Source organism: Primulina huaijiensis, chromosome 2, assembly GCF_012295235.1.
Source record: "Primulina huaijiensis isolate GDHJ02 chromosome 2, ASM1229523v2, whole genome shotgun sequence".
Taxonomy (NCBI): domain Eukaryota; kingdom Viridiplantae; phylum Streptophyta; class Magnoliopsida; order Lamiales; family Gesneriaceae; genus Primulina; species Primulina huaijiensis.
In genome coordinates this window covers 28,495,294-28,510,152 of record NC_133307.1, presented here as the reverse complement: position 1 = coordinate 28,510,152, position 14,859 = coordinate 28,495,294, and the positions used below count along the sequence as shown (strand labels likewise).

Here is a 14,859-nt window from a genome sequence, read left to right as displayed (position 1 = left end):
ACATAAAAAATTAGGATCTTTTGAACAAAATATAAAACACTAAAATCTTTTGAACCTCGATTTCTTTCATTCTAAAATATATTACAAAATTGTAAGTTAATACAAAATATTTTAATAAAAAATGAAATAATACATAAAAAAAATAAAGCTTTAAAAATTATTAAATATAAATTTATTATGATTATTTCGCTTTTCATATGTAAATATTGAAGATTTTATTGAACACCAACAGGTGCAGACGAGAAAACTAAATGCTCGCCATCTTGAGCCAAGAACCCGCCACATTCATCTCTCGGAAATGGCACAAAAAGACACTACCTTTACTATTAGCACAATCGAACTCTAGTTGGCGCTGTTCATCTTCTTCCTCCTCTGCGAGTTGTTCATTTTCTAATTTTGTACCGAAACGACCTCTAAGGTGCGTCTGGACTATGCAATGTAGTTTTCTGAACAGCCCTTTCTCTGTTTTGTTGTAATCGTTGGTGTGTCGTTGTAGATATGCAGTTATTGGTGCTGGGTTTGCTGGGTTGTCTGTTGCTTGGCATTTGCTTCAAGTACTCTCTATTTCTTTGACTCAAATTACTTTTCTTGAATTATTTTTTAGTGCTCTTGTTTATTTTTACTTGTAAACATGGAAAAGCGGAAGCGCAAAGAGTCGGAAGGATTTTCTGGCTTTAGAGTATTTACTATGTAATTTATGGGGAAAAAAAGCCTTTTGTGACTTTTGTACACTTTCAATTTTTTTTAGGTTGAAACTACGGGGCATTCGAATAAAGAATGTCTGAAGGAACTTGTCTGTAAAAGATTGAAGCTTTTTCGTTTTGTTTGTTGATGCCCTTAGTACCGATGATAATTGCATAAGCTTAAGATAGGTGGTTTAAAATAATATTTTATAAACTGATGTTTAACATCATAACTAGAGCACAGTGCTTCATTGATATATTATAGCGATAATAAACCTCAATACCAAACGATGACACTAGTCTATTTATATTCGGTCAAATTACTTGCGTTTTGCATTTTTCCTATTTTACTACTCAGTTGAAAAGTACCTTATATTTGGTCTTTCATTCGTTTTTTTCTGTTAATTGTTGAAAGTATTCTTTTTTAGCATGGATCCAAGGAAATACATCTTTGTGTTGACATTTATGATGAAGCTGGGGTTGGTGGAGGTGCATCTGGTGTTGCTGGGGGACTTCTGCATCCATACTCCCCAAAAGGTCTATATTTCCTCTCCTTGTAATCATTTTTTTGGCATTTCTTCTGATTTATTTTAAGCACTTTATAGTGGATTTAAATTTTAAGAATTAGAGATAATAGTTAAAATTTATCTTGCTGATTTGCTTGAATGCTTCACCATGTTTCCAGTCAAGCTTATTTGGCGCGGTGCCGAGTGTTGGAAAGAGAGTTTAAATCTAATAAATGTTGCTGAAGATGCATTTCTTAATCTAGCAAATAAGGGAGACCGAGAAACTCCTCAAAACTGTGAAACTCAAATAGTCAGGAGAAAGTATGTTCTTTTTACAGGTTTTTCCTTTTTGTTTCTTCATTCTCATGTGGAACATGATCAACAATAATTTTCTACGTAAATTTCCTTTAGCGCCTGCACAACTTTTGCTTCATGGACTATTATTAGTTTCTTAAAAGTTTCGATTCAACTTTTCTATATTGTCTCTGGTTTATAACTAGAAATTCATTATTTTCAGCAATCCTATGGAGTGTTAACTTTCTTGTTTTGATCTTATATTTTCCCCTTTCCAAAAGAAGGATTCCATGATCTAAATATTTTCCTTCTTGTCCTGAAACAAATCTATGTGCCTATTTGTATTGTGCTTTTGACTTCTTCATATTCAATGTATGGGATATCTAATTTTACAGTTACTTGCTGCACCTGGATCTGAAATTAAGTTGTTTACTTCAGAGGGATCTTAAGACCAGCTGTCAGTTTGAAGAACGTGAATATAATGACTGAAGTAAGCCCATGCTTGATCAAATTAATGACAAGCTTGGCATGAACACCTACTGATGCAAAGCATCTCTCTCTCTCTTTTTTTGAAATAGAATGCTCAGAACTGCCTAGCTGATTGCATGATAGAGTCCATCCACGAAGAAGCTGCTCAAAATCTTGTTCCTAATTTGACTGTACCTCTAAATTTAGCATTTTATATGCCTGAAGCTTTGAATATCAATGCTCAATGCTACCTTCAGGTTAGAGTAAAGGCTAAAAGTCCAAGAGTTGCCATATCTTTTTCTAGTGGTTTTTAACACTGTATGTGCTCCTTGCAGGGTCTTTACTTAGCATGTCAAAGTATAGCAAGTGGCATGTCTGCATTTGGTTTTGTGCATAGAGAGTTGAGTATTTACAAGAAATCTGTCCAGAGCCTCCAGGAACTGCCTGGTGAGTCCTCAGTCCTCACTATTTTTGGCATCAGTTAAAAGGAATATTTATCATATACCTCCTCATGATCCCACTATTATTTTGTTTCCCCACAACTCATACACAGTCCTTTAGTTTTGAAATAGTCAGTCTTATGGGATAGGGAATTAACTAGAGAGGGTCAAGAAACCTACTCTTGTAAACAACTGCCTGAGCTTGATGGTGTTTCCCAATAATCCTGAGAATTGTCCAACTTACAGTTTGTACTACGGTATGTTCAATTTCTCAAGATAATAGGAGAATATGGCATCATTTTTACAGGGTACTATGATGCAGTGATTATTTGCCTTGGAGCTAGAGCAGCTTTTCTGCCGGAGCTGTCCGGAAAGCTGCCTCTTAGGACATGTAGAGGAATCATCACTCATCTACAACTTGGGGATGATATCAGGTTAATTTAGATCTGTTTATTGCTACTAGTCTCTTGGTGATCACGCTCGGATATATTTTTCTACTGGAAGAACACATCAGCCAAGTTAGTGATTTTGAATGTTAAGATTATGGAATGAATGTTCTACATGTTTAAAAATTCATATGAGCTTCTGTTTTTATTTCATTAGGATACACATTTAATCCTGATTTATTTGATCCCTTGAAGGACTTCTCTGGATTTATCATTAGCATTTTAAAGTTTTTTACCTCTTATGTTTTTCATTTGTTGATAATGTTCGAGACCAAACCTTTTAGAGAAGCATATCTGGACCACAGTCCTTCGATCTTGTCAGATGCATGGCTTTCTGTGCAAGGAGCTCGACGTCTAGATCTTGGCTCAACATGGGATTGGAAATCAATGAATTATTCAAGGGAAGTCACTGCGGGGGAAGCTTCCGAAGCAATGAAAGTGCTTCTTCCAAAGGCATCTGCAGTATATCCAGCTATTAAATATTGGACTGTTGCTGGAGCGGTTGCAGGAGTGAGGGCGATGCCCCCACTTACGGCAGAAGGATCACTTCCGCTACTTGGTTGTGTGGATGAATTTGTGAATGGAACTCATGCTTGCAAGTATTGGCTGTTCACAGGCCTTGGTGCAAGAGGCCTGTTGTTCCATGGTTGGCTAGGCAAATTAATGGCGCAGGCGGTATTATCTCGTAATGAAGATTTACTTCCTTCTGAATTAACTTCTTGGAAGAATAAATCACACAAGTAATTGTCTGAGATAATGCTTTGAAATCCCAAATAATCTCCACAAGTTAAAGAACAGGACTGTGAAGATGGCATGAAGTTGCAGCATTTCTTCCCCTGCACGAAAACAATGAACTTTTTCTGTGCTTCTGTGACGAAGTGCTGAAGCTCTGCCGGATAGTGAACCTTTTCCATTGATTTGAAAAGACCTGGGTTATAAAGGACCCGTTGTCCCTTTCTAGTAAGGAATTATTGTTGCTGTAACTCTTGAGCCCAGGTTTGAGTTCACTTTATGCATTAGGAGCCCAAAAGTTGATCTTTTATGAACCGTACACAATCTAAAGAATCAATTTTTTCGTGTACAAACATATTTTCAGGTATATTACTGGCAAAATCATTCCATGAAATTTTATTCTCAACATGATTGAATACTTTGAGATTTGCATCATATCAACTTAGTCTGGAACACTGTTGTATAACTTGGTTGCTTAGAACAGTTCATATTCGTCATGTGGAAGTTATCTTCATTTTCTTGTTCAACTTTATTGGTTCCAAGAATTTAATTATGATCCATCTTTTGATTGTGATTACTCACGGAAAGAATTTATTCCTCGTATATATGTAATATGTTTTCACATATGCAGAGAGGTGATAATTTTGATTGAAACTAAGAAAGATTAATAGAGTTACTGGTTACAGTCCTCTGGCATTGAGTCGTGGGTGTACGGGAATTACAGTAATGGTTTATTGTGTTACATGCTGTGCTCGCCCTTTTTATCTATTCTAAATCCAATATCCTCAGTTTTAGTTATTTTGTTCGTTTTATTTGAATGCATTATAGATATTGATATGCTAAAGAGTAATCTCTCAATAATTTCATTCAGCGTCATCAAACTCGAACCTTAAACTGGTTGAGATCGACTTTATGTATTCGTGTCTCTGTTATGCACTAAGTCGCACAAGTAATACTTGATAAGAGCATTCCAAATTTATTTTGACATTTCTTTGCTTCTTCCTTTTTATTTTTTTGAATTATTGTATGTCAGCTAAATTTAACTTGTTTGACCATCTTTAAGAATTAACTTTAATCTTATTTATTTTCAGCATTTACATTGTAGATAACCCAGACACAATACATGACTAAATATCGATCTTTGATTTTCCCTTATAATGGTGAGCATAATGTACTGCTCTGGGTGTCCCTGCCTTGTGAAATAAAATAACACACATTCAACCAAAAAAATGCTTTATCAACCAAAATTATTTGTATGTTCTTTCCCTAACTATCAATTCAAAACTTATTTCGAAATATAGTAATTGCTAGAAATGCAAGTTAATGGTACAATTAATGTAACTGTCCGTACTAGATGTGATTTTTAATGAAGACATCTGCCTTAAAGTACAAAAGAATGTTTACATGTAACAAATATGTTCACTGTGAATACAATTCTCCATTTTCTCTTGTTTGACAATGAATTTAGTCCTTCCGTTAAACTTATTGGATCTTAGACAGTGTAGTGCTGTTGTATGGTTTCAATGTCCAACCCCTTTAGCTTGACAACCGATTCGACGTGTCCCTTAAGAGTGTGAAGCTCCCTCAGCCTGCAATATGTTTTTTCATAAGAGTAAATGAAGTCAGTCTTGTAAGTGATCAAGAAAAAAGATTTTAATTAAGAAAGCCCAATAGTAGAAGACATTCCATAAATCGTATATGGATACCTTGCAACTTCGGCTCTTTTCTTGGCTTGCTCAGCAATCTCAGACAATTCACGATAGTTTTTGTCATTGAACAGTCCAGAAGTGTCTGTTGTGGTCGAGAGGCCGTGAAGAGTGCGTTGAGCCACTGCCCACTGTGCTTCTCTTTCACCTTTTCCATAATCTTTCTTGGTTGTGAAAGCAGTCTAATTTGTACAAGGGAAAAAGAACATGTAATTAAATAAATGATAGCAGGTAAACTTATTTACTTTGTATTTCTGGTTTGATATAGATATGATGAACTGAATCATCATGTACATACCTTGTTCTGGATCATGGAATCCCATGCCTTTCCACTCAGTGCATGTCGAATGATGAACTTGAGAATGTCAAGTGGGATGTAAGTAATAATGCTGTAGATCCAGATGACTCCTGCCCATCCCCATCCGATGCCTTGAATTCTTGCAAATTCCCATGATGCGTATACGGCAATAATTGTAGCCAACTGAAATCCACAACTTCTAGTTAGTTAAAACTTCGAACACTTGAGTAGGAGAATGATCTGATCAGCTGTAATTTCTAATGAAACTGAGGAATTAGGTTTCCTTGTAACCTACCAGTTGAGCTATCAAGAATGCACTCACGAGCAATAGACCAGGGCGTTCGACAAATGACCAGCTTCGTGACCTTGTGACGAAGATGAGTGCCTGACTGATTACGCTCACTTGAAGGTACAGTGCAGCAGTAAGTTCATCTGGACTGTCCCTAATAGGTTTCACTTTAAAGATTTCCTGTAAGCAATAAATATTTTGTCAATAATCAAATTTTTATTTATTTTCCAAAGAGTCGAACAAAAAAAATGAAGAAACTGAAATTTTAATAAGCTTACAGAGAAGAAATCGGTGTCAGTCACGAGGTAGAAGAAGATAACAGTCATGATAGCCATGTACGTTCCAAGGACAATGCCCGTGGCAAAGATTTCCTTAAGCTTCCACGAGTCGGGCAATGGAGATGGCTTCACTCTGTCTTTTGAAATGGTCATGATGGTTCCGTCATTCAGGATTGCAATTATGAGAACCATGAATGGTGAGAAGTCAAACTTCCAGATCAGAGCAATGAGCATGAATCCCATGACAATACGGATAGTGATGGAAACTGCGTAAATGGTGTAGTTCTTCATTCTCTGGAAGATGGCTCGGCTGGTCAGCACGGCACTAATTATCACGCTAAGTCCCGGCTCAGTCAAAACAATGTCCGATGCACCCCTGGCAGCATCAGTTGCATCTGCGACAGCAATACCAATGTCGGCTTTCTTGAGTGCTGGAGCATCATTAACACCATCTCCAGTCATACCACAAATATGCTTCCTTTCTTGCAGTTTCTTCACAATCTCGTATTTGTGTTCTGGAAAGACACCAGCGAAGCCATCAGCCTTTTCAATGAGCTCATCTACTGGGATTGAAGCAATGGACTCATCTTTGCTCTGGCCAAGAAGAGAAGATGATGGATACATGTTGGTTCCCATTCCGAGCCTACGACCAGTCTCTTTGCCTATGGCTAATTGATCACCGGTGATCATCTTGACATTGACACCGAGATCAAGAGCTTTTCTTATAGTCTCTGCACTGTCGTGTCTTGGAGGGTCAAACAATGGCAACAATCCAACAAACTCCCATGGTCCACCAGCACTCTCTTTGGTTTTCTCGGGGACAGTCTGTGAAGACACCAAATTTTCACACTATTAGTATTCAAAAATTTTATTTTATAGTTATTCTAATGATGTTTTATAACTTAATGAGAGGCCATCACCTGTCGTGCAACCCCGAGAGAACGAAGACCGCGGTTTGCAAAGTTGTCGATGATCTCATGGGCTTTCTTGCTTACATCTCCACTGAGTTCACAAAGGTCGATTATCTGTCAAACCACAAAAAAGATAAGCCCTAGACTATGGAACGGATGAAGACCATTTATTAGTTACTACACAAATTGATATTAGCCGTTACTTGCTCAGGAGCACCCTTGCTGCATCGATGCCAGTTTCCATCTGAGTCATAGTATGTGATTGCAGTGCGCTTGTCGACTGGATTGAAGGGCAAGAAATGCACCTCTGTGATTCCTGCTCTTGCCTAAAGTTTCAAAAGAAAAAGTTTTTTTTTCCAATTTTTAACATAACAGAAAACAATTCATTTCTGATATCAAGAGTACGAGTCTAGAGAGCGAGGGCTAAATAATAAATATTCAAAACTCACCTCCTTTGGATCACCGAGCATGTTTACAATCGAAGCATCAATGGCATCCTGGTTCTCAACCCTGGAAGCCCTGGCAGCCAACAACACAACACTGTCCTTATCGAGGTCCTTTGGGAAAACCTCGATTAAACTTTTATCGACTGTGAGTTTGTTAAGAGTGAGTGTTCCTGTCTTGTCACTGCAGAGCACATCCATGCCAGCCATTTCCTCGATGGCAGTCATTCTCTTGGTGATGGCTCCCTGCTGCGACAAGCTGTGAGATCCAATGGCCATGGTCACAGACAAAACTGTCGGCATGGCAATTGGGATACCTCCAATGAGCAACACGAGAAGATTGTCAATTCCTTCCCTGTAATTCCTGCCTTGGATTGGGAACATTACTAGGATCTCAATCACCATTCCCACAGCAATGGAACAGATGCAGAAGTTTCCAATAGCTGTTAGCACCTATGTCATTTCAAGAAACATGAATTAGCAGCATGGATGAAACGAGAATCTTTATAACCCTTATTGGTTTAAATCTTTATTAGCAGCATCAGTCTCCAAGTAGCAAGTTTTTCATGTTTTCATTCAAGAGATGACACCTTTTCTAAGTGTCTTTTTTCATGTTCTATTCACAAAATTATACCTTTTGGAAGTGTCCTACATTGTTGGTGTTGTCAACAAGATGAGCAGCTTTGCCAAAGAAGGTGTGGACACCGGTGGCGATCACAACAGCCTCAATCTCACCTTGCTTGCATGTAGAACCAGAGTAAACTCCATCACCTGGGTGCTTGGTTACAGGAAGGGACTCACCAGTAAGGGCCGACTGATCGATCTTGAGAGGATCACCCTCCAAAAGACGAGCATCAGCGGGGATAATATCTCCCAACTTCACACTGATCAAATCACCAGGAACCAAGATTGCAGCGTCTTGCTCAGACCAGGAACCATCTCTCAAAACCTTCGACAAATGAATCATACAATTAGCCAGGTATTGAACAGACATCAAAGATTGAATCCTTTTTCTCCTAATGAAATGTGAAGTATAGTACCTTGGTTTTGGGAGCAAGTCCAGCCATAAGGGCAGCTGCTGCATTTCCTGCATTGTTCTCTTCAATGAAACTAATAGTTGAATTGATAATGAGCAACACGATGATACCGACAAAGTCTTGCCAATCTGGAGGCTTTCCCTACATTTATTACAAAAAAATCGAGTTTATGCACTAATATTTTGAATTATATGAAGAAATTTTAGAGGCCTAAAGAAATTTTACCCCTCCATTGGCCAAAACAATTGCCATAATGGCAGCAGATTCCATGACCCATGAGAGAGGATTCCACATAAATCCCAAGAATTTAAGGAACTTGCTCTCTTTTTTCTCCTCGAGTTTGTTGGGACCGAAAATTTCGAGCCTTTTCTGCCCTTCTGCTGATGTCAAACCTTCTCTTGAACATTTCAGCTGTGTAAACACTTCCTCGACGGGTATATTCTCCTGTATGGATAACAAAAAAATACCATAATTCACTTCCTCTTTCTTGAATCCAAAACCATTTTGATCAAGATTCTTCGATCAAGAAACATACATTAGATATAAGTGTGGAAACGAGTCGAATTATTGATTGAATTAAATATATATTATAAGAGCATGCATTGTATTATGAAGAGAAGATTGATTCAAAATTTGAATATCAAATGAACTTCATTAATTGTTATGATGTTTAATTAATACAGAAATTGTAATATGTCAAATATATAAATAAATAGTGATAGTAGTTCAAAACTCGCGAGCCAATTAACGAGCTTTCGTAATAATCATGTAAAAGCTCAAATATAGCTCGAATCGAACAGCTCATGAGCCTATGTGACGAAAAACGATACTTACAAGGTCAACGGTCTCATTTTTTATTTCTTCGAGTGAAATATCAGATGCCATGATCTTTTTTTTCTTCAAAGAGAGGAAAACAATAAAAAAAAAATTTTAATGGATTAAGGAAGAAAGATTGAGAACTCAAATCTCTCTCAATCTCCCTCCCTCTTACTCTCACTTTTCTTCCACACAACAATAAATTTCCTTAGGCCTCCATGCAATGAGCACACAACGTAGAAGGGGAAGCCTTGGCTATTTAGAGGCCTTTCCTCTTTATATTTAGCCAATTCTTGCGGCCTCGAGCTCTCTAAAATGGTGGAGGATCACACCATTTTTACTTCTTGTTTTGGAAAATTATTTTGAACCTCAAACTTTTGTGTAATATACCTAAAGGATTTTGAGTTTTGGCCTTCAAATGTGGAGAGCCATTCATGGAGTTTGGCCATGAACTTGAGTGGATTCGAACATTTTAGATGGCAATATTCAAAATTTCCTAAAGAGTACGTGCTTTATTTAAATTGTCTTGATTTTCATATTTGTGTAGGTTTGTTTGTAGCCATAAATAGCCTTTAAATTACAACCCCACCCCGCAAAATTTTTTTTTAATAAATAAAATAAAAAATAAAAATAAGAGCTGTTTAAATTTAGAGTTGGGTTTCTCCAATTTTCATAGAAAACATTGTCCACAACGGCATAGAAATAATTAGTAACTAATGAAACTAGACAAAAATTTTAAAGGTAACATAAATTTTTTTCTATATAATTGATAAGGTAACGTAATAAGAAAACAAAATACAATGGCACGAAATATTGTAAATAGTTAAAAATATTAAAAATGGTGAAATTTCTGCTCTACGATCAAGAATTGGTTTTATATATACAAGCACGTAAACAATGACATGAAAAGAATTCATAATGCTACGCTATCACATGTAATTATTTTGTAGATTAGATTATACATGCATGTACGATATTATAATTGGGACTGATCTTCGTATTAATGGAACCAATACATTTTTATGCTCTCAATTTTAAATGAATATCATGAAATAGATTGTCATATATACTTGGTTAAAAATTACATAGGTTGTAAATATAAATGAAAAATATGTATTCATAATACAATGTTTTGTTCATGAAATGATAAATAATGTGTAACGTAGAGATGATAAATCAATATATATGGATAACGTGATGAATTAAGACTTAATTATTTGTAGAATTTGAACTAAAAATTAGGTGAAATAAGGATGTATACTCATTTATTGTCTTGTCATTTACACTGAACGATACCTATGAAACTTATCGCATGAGAATACCATAAAATTAAATAAATCTTAAAGTTCTATTGGAAATTTTCATTAATATTTAAGATTTTCATTTTTTTTTCAAAATTAAAAATAAAAATTTGTTTATATTTTCATGTTCCAAAAATTTCATTAACCGAAAAAAACTCGACGAGTCCAATTTGAGTTGTACTCACAAACCCTTTTATTAAATAAAATTTAGTTCTAGCAAATATGCAATATATCCAAACAATAATATTTTAATAATAATATAACAACAAGAGACGATAATATTGTAGACTAACTTTAGAGATTATGATATTTATTATTTCATATAATATAAAATATAATAATATTAATATATATATTCGAGCAGATTTATACCGGCCACACACCCCCATTTGACCGGGATCACACTTCCTGACCAAGGCCGGTTTAATAAAAGACCGAGTTCAAACCCCACCTATTATCATCACCAGTTGAAATAGCTACTTGTCATTAGTCTCTCCGCGGGTCAGTTTAGATACATATGGTGTTCCCTACATTCTGCTCGGTCTTAACGTTGAAGATTCAAGCTCCGTACTTTACATGTTTATCTCTGAAAGTTCTGTGGAGAAATACGACGAAGCCCAAGAATAATGTTCTGTTTCTTGATTTTGAAAACAGTTTCCTGTATTTGAGCTACATATGATTAATTTAAACATTTTTGGTCTTTTAACACAAGCACTTTTTGTGATGCAACTGATTTGATCCATCGAGTCACATTGATGTTAGAGGTGGTTGTAGGCCCTCCATTTGTTGTTCTACCTGTCGTAAAAAGTCTCATGCGACCTGTTAATTGTTCCACATCGATTGGATAAATAACCTGAAAGTTGCATATATGGACTTGGACAATCCTCCTCCCTTGAGCTAGCTTTTGGGGTTGAGTTAGGTCCAAGTTCCAATCTTAACGTGGTATCAGAGCACAGGTTCCATCGTTATGTGTTGGACTGCCTATAGTTAGGCCACCCATTCTGCCCATAGTTGGGTCATTTGTAAACTCCACGCTCCAGATGTTCATTCCTGGGCGTGAGAGGGGTGTGTTAATTGTCTCACATCGATTGGATAAATAACATGAAAGTTGCATATATGGACTTGGACAATCCTTCCCCCTTGAGCTAGCTTTTGGGGTTGAGTTAGGTCCAAGTTCCAATCTTAACACGACCTGATCTGTTGGGGGTTAAGAAATTAAGGGGGTGCTTACGCCGGTGAGGTTTAGAGGTTTAGGTATGTCTTCTTGAACATGTTTTCTCGGTTTTTATTGTTGCATGTCTGCAAGATCAAAGGGTTTAAGCGTTTAGCCCATAGGTATTAGAATCCATCCACACCTAGGCTCAAGGTAAGGCAATTCCTATGCAAAGCATGCGCCATGGATACGCAGCTTAAAGGCTGAAGTCAAGAGTTTGAAATAGTACAAGATGAAATACATTGTAATGGACATTGATTTTTTGTTTGAGACCAACGAATCATTTGTATTTTTCAACAGTTTTTGAAGTACATTTGGGTAATATGTGGCCTAATTTATTTAATATATCTAAATTCTTTAGTAAGCCTTGCTTTAGTAAGTTGCATGCATGCTTTGGCTTCAGATCACCCGCAGCCTTGTAGTTTTAATAACTATAGTTTAGAAAGTTTTGGATTTGTGTATTTTCTATACCATGAAGAATGGTAAGCACCAGGTTAAAATCTCTGATTACGTGTACACTTGCCCCTGTTGTCCTAACATGAAGAAGATAGACTCTCTGTATAAAGAACTCTTGCAACATGCAAGTGGGATTGGCAAGTGCAATTCAGCGAAAAGAACTGCTAGAGACAAGGCCAATCATGTTGCACTGGCAAAATACTTGGAAAATGACATGGATGCACATTCTGGTCCTTCAGAGCCTGCTGTTGAGGCTGATGCCCTTGTAGATCATGACCATAATGATGAGATGTTTGTCTGGCCATGGATTGGTATAGTTGCCAACATTCTACTGAATTGAAGGATGGTCGTTATGTTGGAGGGAGCGGGTCTAAGTCGAGGGATCAGTTGGCAAGCACGGGATTTAATCCGACTAGAGTGCGGCCTTTGTGGAATTATTAAGGACATTCAGGAACCGCTCTTGTTAAAGATTGGCAAGGGTTTAACAATGCCATGTCATTTGAGAAATTTTACGATTGTAATCAACACGGAAAAAGGAAATGGTTGGAAAAAATTGAAACAAAATCCAATCTTTATGGATGGATTGCTAGGGCAGATGATTATAATGCTAATAACATTGTTGGAGAAAATCTTCACAAGATTGGAAACCTCAGAACTGTTTCGAATATCATGGAAGAAGAAGCTTTCTAGGGCTCATGGGAAATTCAATGTACATATTTAGATGATATGTTTTATTTAGCGCTCACAGGCAACTCCAAGCAACATAGGATAATACATTTGTTGCACAAGATGTAAGAGATAATTTGTGTTTTTCTGAAGGAGCTGATGATATATATAGCCACATGATTTTAGCTCAAAGTGTTAGCTACTTCTATCATGAACTGGGCATGATTACCCTCTTGATTTAACTCAGGTCCACCTTGAAAAACACATTGCATTATCTACAAATCTTTTGTGGAAAGATGACATGCAAATACAGAATCCTTCCACAATGTGCTCTCTTTTTGATTCACATGGTAGTTCATTCTAGACTAGAATAGATTAACAGATGAAGTTGGATTCAGAGTGGTTAAAAATTGTCCAAGTCCTCCTGAGTTTTATCATTTCCACCTGTATCATTCAATCTTATGTTTTACAAACACTTTCTTCGAATGACTTCTTTTGTTGTTTCAGACAGTGATAAATGAAAAAGATGAAAAGCTAGTAAATCTTAAAGAAAATTGCGGTGTGTAAAGATCTTTTGTTGTTTTAAAATGATATATTGTTACTGCAAATTTCAATTTTTTAAAAACTATAAAAATGTAGAATAAAATAAATATTGGCTAAATTCATTGCTAAAACGTGGAGATAGTTGGGGGATAGTGGGGGAATTCTTAGTTTTTTTAAGTGACATTTTTTTTTATATACTTTGCTGCAAATAGCACGTACATGGTGATAATTTGTTTATATACTAAATATATTTTAATATTTCTCATTATTATATTTGGTGGAGATAAAATAAAAATATAAGTTTAAAAACAATATATATGTATATACATAATTTAAAATCGTAAAAATTGTCATTAAATGTTCAATTTTCAAAATTTTAATTATATTTGTCATATTAATGTCGAAACAAAATAAATTAAAATATTGATGTGATATTAATTCATTTAGATAATTAATTTTTACCAAAACAACTTTATTCCATGTGTATCACACCTTTTTTCTAATAATTACTAAATATCTAAATATGTATCAATATTTTTTTCCTTTAACTTAGATGCATACAAAGAAAGAAAAATAAACTAAATACCGAAATTTTGAACAATTTATATATAAGCAGAGTTTTGCCTAAAATAGCAAGTTCCCGCCAAAATAACAATTCTAAAAAAAGATAAATATATCACGAATCTCGAAATCGGTTTACTGCAATAAATGATAACTTCAATTATTGTTTGCATTGATTATATCAAATTTTTTTATTAAATTCAAATTTGAATTTAATTATTTTTATATCAATTCAATGTAATTTATAAATTATATGTTTTTTGTTTTTTTTATTCAAATTGAAACTAAACTTCATTGAGAACATAAAATACTTTTAAATTTTTGCATTGATTATATCAATTCATTTAATTTGAGATATGATTTTGTGTTACTATGATATATTTAGTTATTATAAATTGTATAAATAATTCAGACTGATTTTTGCATCACATTTAGACAACTAATTTTCAATAAGAATAAAAAAATAGGTGCACTGTTCAGTATAACTCGTGAGATAAATAATTCAAAAATACATTTGGTGCTTAAATTCTGATTAGTTCGATGATATGATCTACTTGCATATGAAAACAACATAGATTTCAGTTTACAATGCATTTTTCATTATGAAGAGTTTATTATTATTATGTTCATATATTTTATTTCTTTTATTTAGGGATATAATTTATATTTTATTTATTTTATAAGGTTCATACATATATAGAATAATCAAGCCTCCGATCAAGGAAAGACTGAAACACATTCTCAAATAATGTGTGTGTGTGTGTATATATAT

The 14,859-nt window shown here is 35.2% G+C and overlaps 3 protein-coding genes across 4 annotated transcripts; 2 read left to right on the top strand and 1 right to left on the bottom strand.

Annotated features, from left to right (window-relative positions):
- Positions 1-204: 204 nt before the first annotated feature.
- LOC140971328 (uncharacterized) lies at positions 205-4,772 on the top strand. Of its 2 annotated transcripts, none has more exons than XM_073433543.1 (9): positions 205-418; positions 497-554; positions 1,112-1,220; positions 1,369-1,510; positions 1,922-1,973; positions 2,062-2,208; positions 2,287-2,398; positions 2,714-2,825; positions 3,122-4,772. In XM_073433543.1, the coding sequence occupies exons 1-9, from the start codon at positions 252-254 to the stop codon at positions 3,579-3,581; spliced, it is 1,359 nt and encodes a 452-aa protein (XP_073289644.1). In that variant the 5' UTR covers positions 205-251; the 3' UTR covers positions 3,582-4,772. The 2 variants fall into 2 exon arrangements, with proteins under 2 accessions (XP_073289644.1, XP_073289643.1); XM_073433542.1 differs by having other exon boundaries at positions 2,699-2,825.
- A 230-nt stretch (positions 4,773-5,002) lies between these two features.
- LOC140971327 (ATPase 8, plasma membrane-type-like) lies at positions 5,003-9,612 on the bottom strand. Its single transcript, XM_073433541.1, has 12 exons — positions 9,366-9,612; positions 8,757-8,975; positions 8,535-8,672; positions 8,129-8,443; positions 7,501-7,947; positions 7,255-7,377; positions 7,061-7,165; positions 6,141-6,965; positions 5,869-6,042; positions 5,574-5,756; positions 5,276-5,457; positions 5,003-5,158 (listed from the first exon to the last, which is right to left on the bottom strand). The coding sequence occupies exons 1-12, from the start codon at positions 9,414-9,416 to the stop codon at positions 5,062-5,064; spliced, it is 2,859 nt and encodes a 952-aa protein (XP_073289642.1). The 5' UTR covers positions 9,417-9,612; the 3' UTR covers positions 5,003-5,061.
- A 2,721-nt stretch (positions 9,613-12,333) lies between these two features.
- LOC140958201 (protein INVOLVED IN DE NOVO 2-like) lies at positions 12,334-13,007 on the top strand. The gene is made up of 2 exons (XM_073415574.1): positions 12,334-12,628; positions 12,760-13,007. Exons 1-2 carry the CDS (start codon positions 12,334-12,336, stop codon positions 13,005-13,007), a joined length of 543 nt encoding a protein of 180 aa, XP_073271675.1.
- Positions 13,008-14,859: the final 1,852 nt, after the last annotated feature.